Genomic DNA, 4,862 nt, shown 5'->3' with positions numbered 1-4,862 from the left:
TTTCCAAGGCACAGACATCAGATAGGTAGGCTCCCGGAGATGAAAGGGGTCAAGTTACAACCAGTTCCACCACTTCACTCCAGGGCTCCTCCACGAGATGGTTAACCTTCCCTTTCCTGTGAGAATCTGGCTAGAGAGAGTGGGGTCTGCAGCTATCACTGGCGAAGAGGTGGCGCTGAGGAAAACCCCATTCAACCACACACAACACGTTAAAAATCTCGTGGTAGCTCGTTATTCCTGCAATTTGCTAAATGACATTCATAGCCCCTTCCACATTTCTACAGGCTAATCTTCCTGTTACAGCTTTGTTAATCCTCCTGCTATTTGGAGATGAATTCCTCAGTCCCAGAATTCCCTCATCTCTCTCACGACACAGAGAGGACCAAACCTTTGCCCAGCCACAAGCCACATTCTCTAACCAGGACAGAGATCCTCACTTACCTTTGAGAAGAATTGCAACAGATCCCACAGTTAACAGAACACCATCTCACTTGGAGTGAGATAAGCTTTCTGTCCCTCTCTGAAGTCAGCAAGAGTGTCAGCTTCTTCATATGCAAGCGGATACACACTCTCCGTGTTGGGCTTGCACAGAAGTGGCGAAGTGCTGCCTACTGCCAAACCTCTGCCACCTCTGCCCAACTCTGCATGGGCTGGGATTTCCATTTCACCCCTACTCAACAGGGGAAGGAGGGCAAGGAAAAAAGAATCGGGGTTTTTAGGGGTGCTGGTTTTATTTCATTTCTTTGCAGAGCAGGGTTTCTTCCTTTTTCTTTTTCTTTTTTTTTTTAAAGAAAACAAAATCAAGATTCTGGAGTGTGGTTTTCAGACCTGATGGCATCTAACAGCTGTCTTTTGTTGTGAGGAAGTTAGTCACAAGTCTGAGACACTAGCTAGGACTGTCTGACAAAGGAGTTGCTAGCAAGTCTAGCGTGATCTAAATATACTCCACAACATTTCAGACAACTACCCCTAGACAACAAGGAGTGTCAGAACAGACTCCAGGCTTGTTGTCATCTCCAAGATGAGGAGCTGATATAAGCCACCGATGGCAACTTGTGCCACAGAAGAGAAGACGCTGGTGGTGAGAAGAGTGGAGAAGAGTAAAAGCTGTAATAAAAAGCAAGGGGGAGATCCCTGGAGAAAGCCTCAGTGACCCTGTTGCTGATGAACTGGAAGAGCTGGAATAGCAGCAGCTAACGCAGAACAGCTACCTTCCCAGGCAGTAAATACAATCCCACACATTCTCTTCCCTCCACCTCCCAATCTTTAGGAAGAGCCAGCAATCTAGCATAAGCAAAATCCATCAGGATATTGCTGCCATTTTATTGCTGCTGGCAGTCTGCTGCCTTAGACAACAGCCCGCTTAGCTGATGCCTGGAGCCAGTCTTCTAGAGCACCACTCTTGGGTAGCTAAACCCCCGCCTTCCCCTCCAGAGACACCCTACCCTCTGTATGTGGAGCCGGTGGAACTGGTCAGCAATGCACTGCAACTTCCGTGCAATCTGCACCTCGGCACGCACTTCCCGCTGACCTTCCGGAGGCTCCTCTTGGAGGTGCGGGTCCAACGCAAAGCCAACTGGAGGGACATGTAAACGGTAGCCAGCATTCCCTGCAAAACAGAGATCAGAAGAGTCATTCTTCCAGCGCAAAGAATAGCTGTTCTACTCAGTACACTTTACGGAGGAAAGAGCTGCACATAATCCTAAATTTTTGACTCATGTTAAAGTCCAGTTCCTGAAGCCCAAACAATGACTGTGTACCGTAAACATGCAGTAAAACATTTGCTCAGCTTTTAAGTAGATTTATATCGATTAAGCAGAGCATTGTGTTGCTTCCCATAATCAAATGACTGGCAGGATCTTACACTTGGTTCCTTTTGCTTGTTTATAGTTCAGCCAAGTGCTGATTTTTTTTTTTTTAATGAAAATTTTGCAGTTTTACAAGATCTCTGCTTCAAGTTGTCTCCCACTAAAGGTTGCTGTATCTTTTCTGTCAGACTTTTCTCAGTTCTCTGGCATTCAGTGGGACTGATTTGAATTAAAGCTGAATCAGATACACAAAGCTGAGTGGTGTCCCATCAGTTACTAGTAAAATACTGGATGGACGAACATGCTACTTATTCAACAACTTTAACCTAAGAGTTAAGAGCCTAAAAGCTGTCCCACCAAGTGTAAAGTTTTGCATTTCCCTCTCTCCACTGAAAACTTCTAGGAGTATTCCTATGTGGATGAGACAGCACTAGAAGTTAAAAAATGTAGGCAAATCGTAGGATACAAGGTATGGTGAGCACTTAAACATCTAGCAGTAAAATAAAACATGACAGAATAAAGCCAAAAAGAAAAAGAGTGGGAATATCAAGGACAGCAGAAGCAATGAGCAAGTGCCTCGTTCCTGTAGTGGACAAGCAAGGGTAAGAAAATACAAGCTGTCTTTCCTGAGGGAGTAGGACCTAAGCAAAATAGTTTTTAGTCCTTTAATACAATGCCCTAATGAAAGAAACCTTGCTTGATTGGGGAAGAGCTAAAGGGACAGTTTCCTCGCTGTAAAGCTGGTGACACTGGAGTGCTCTTACCATAGAAGAGTCTCCGGGGCTCTTCAGTGACTCCACAAGGCAACATAACATCCTGACTGGAAGAGGACGGGCTGAGTGTTTGAGTTGCCTTGTCCTGCTGCTCAGGATGCCTGATACCGGGACCACAGCAGTGTGTGAGGGGGAATAGTTGAAACCTCCCCAGAAGGCAGCTGTAGGACTGGTTCTGTGTGAAAATGCCAGTTGCAGTCATCTCACCAGGCTGACCTGCAAGTCCAAAGTCATCAGAGTGAAACACGTCATCGTCCAGCCCATCCAGGCTAGAATAGTCCTCTTCCAGGTAGCTGGGGCGATCCATTGCTCCTGCAATAAAGGGACATTTGAGGAAACAGCTAAGACACAAGAACGTTGTCCAGGAGAGAATGCCTTCTGTTCCAACAATGAAACACAGGCTGATTTTCCACACCTGACTGCCTCCCTCCCTCCCTCCCTCCCTCCCAATGCTGCCCATCTGCATGGGCAGGAGAGGCAAGTGACTCAGTGGTGAAGGTCAGGGCTTTGTGGAAAGTCCTCGAGTGCTGGGCCAGAGGGAGACAAAGTTCACACGTGTCTAAGAGTCCACCCACGGCTCCAGTTCCACAACTGTTCACAAGGAGGGAGCCAACCCCCGACCTCAGCACATAGAAACTGAAAAGACATTGTTTTAAAAAGCAACCCAAATCCTTCAAATTGCCCCGTGGCCAGTCAGCTTCTTTGGGGTCTGCTTTGCTTTGGTCTGCCGTATTTGAACTTTATGGTACGCCCCATTCATTTTTTCCCATCTATTAGTTATTGATGAAGAAAAGCTCTTGTAATCACAAGGCTGCAAGGCCAGACTTTTAAGAAACCCCAGTGGTTGCAAAACTCAAGAGCTGGCAAAGCCATTTCTGTGAAGCTCTCCGTAACTTCTCCCTGTAAGGGCCAACTTTCCTTTCAACTTCTCATTTCTTCCCTCTGCTCAACTTAAGACATGTCCCAAACTTGGCAACGCAGTGACTTCATTACCCCTCTTACTCTAAAGCCTACACGCACTGTCAGTGCATTAGTTCATTCTACTACTACAGAAAAAACATTGCTGGTGTCAGTGTTTAAAGCAGGACTTCTGTAGCTCCCATAGTAAACACTCCTTAGCTTTGTTGCAGCACAAAGCTGGACAAAGATGGTGGAGGAAAAAAACCCCAATAAACCCTAAATCACTATTTCAGAGCTCTTTGCAAACATACAGCAATTAGAAGCAGATTTACCAAAAAAGCCACAAGTCCCTTTACTGTTACCTGTGCATCTAACCCAATTGGAAGACAGTCTCCTAAGAGATCCATCTCCAGGATTTCCACCCAGTTCCAAACAAGGCAGTGAAATTCAACTCTTCACGTCTCTTCCTTTGCTCTGGTTTGCGAAGCATTTAACAGAACGGAAGACTAGCAAGAGGAATTTCAGGCCTGAAGGAGACATTAATAATAATTTCATAAGGATGTGTTCAGCGCTCCCCTTGGTGCTCCCATCTCCCCCCAGGTGAGCAGCACTGACAACACCAACATGCTAGAGGAGACAAAGGGACCCAGCGGTGCAAGAGCTATTTGTGCAGGGCTCTAACTCGGGGGCACTACGGTTATTTAAGTTGTTGCATCTCAGCCGCTCACTCCCAACTCACTCCCTGGGCTCACTCCCACCCAGCCACAACTCCCAAATTAGCGCCCGCAGAGCAGAACAGGTACCAGCCCCACAGCTGGTCCAGCTCCACTGGATGACAGCAGCGCTATCTTGGCATAACACTTGTAATATTCTCATCCGTGGCTTAAAGTAGCACACCGAAAGGAGTTACAGGTCCTGAGATGCAGGCATGGATGATCTCCTGCCAGCTCTGCCGCTGGATCGCGATCACCTGACAGAAAGGCAGGGCGACAGCGTACTGTGTCTTTGCAGCAAGACTTGCCAGATCTCATCCGTCAGAGCCCCACTGGGACACGGGCATTCGGCGCAAGAAAGTGCAACAAAGGCACAAAGCTAGCCGGCAGACCAAACCCTGAACAAAAGAGGGTTTAGAGAGCAAGAAGTTTTACCCGACCTCCCACAATACGGCCCGACTTTTTTCCAGAGCTCTTAGAAAAAAGCTGAGGAGAGAACGCCGAGGCAGCGCACAGGCTAAGTCACCCTACAACCCGCTTGAGTTCCTTCCGCAAGCTTAAAACGCAACTCGTGCTGGGAGCCGCAGACGCCGAGACCCGCCGTGTCTCGCCTGGCAGAGACGCTGAACAGCTCGGGCTCCGGGGGCTCTGCCAGGCGGCAGGGGCAC

The 4,862-nt window shown here is 47.8% G+C and overlaps 1 protein-coding gene across 2 annotated transcripts in view; it reads right to left on the bottom strand.

Moving 5' to 3' along the window:
- Positions 1-3,924, bottom strand: part of BMF (Bcl2 modifying factor) — a 19,694-nt gene extending 15,770 nt beyond the window's left edge. The window contains exons 1-3 of one of the 2 annotated variants that reach the window (XM_009320976.1): positions 3,844-3,924; positions 2,573-2,893; positions 1,446-1,609 (exon numbers count right to left, since the gene is read on the bottom strand). In XM_009320976.1, coding sequence (XP_009319251.1) covers positions 1,446-1,609; positions 2,573-2,888 — 480 coding nt within the window. In that variant the 5' untranslated portion in view covers positions 2,889-2,893; positions 3,844-3,924. The remainder of the gene's footprint in view (positions 1-1,445; positions 1,610-2,572; positions 2,894-3,843) is intronic. The other variant, XM_009320977.1, reaches the window with a different exon arrangement.
- Positions 3,925-4,862: the final 938 nt, after the last annotated feature.

The sequence above is a fragment of the Pygoscelis adeliae genome, unplaced genomic scaffold (assembly GCF_000699105.1).
Source record: "Pygoscelis adeliae isolate BGI_AS28 unplaced genomic scaffold, ASM69910v1 Scaffold3, whole genome shotgun sequence".
NCBI lineage: Eukaryota > Metazoa > Chordata > Aves > Sphenisciformes > Spheniscidae > Pygoscelis > Pygoscelis adeliae.
Note: the sequence above shows the minus strand (reverse complement) of the source record. Positions and strands in the feature narration are given on the sequence as shown.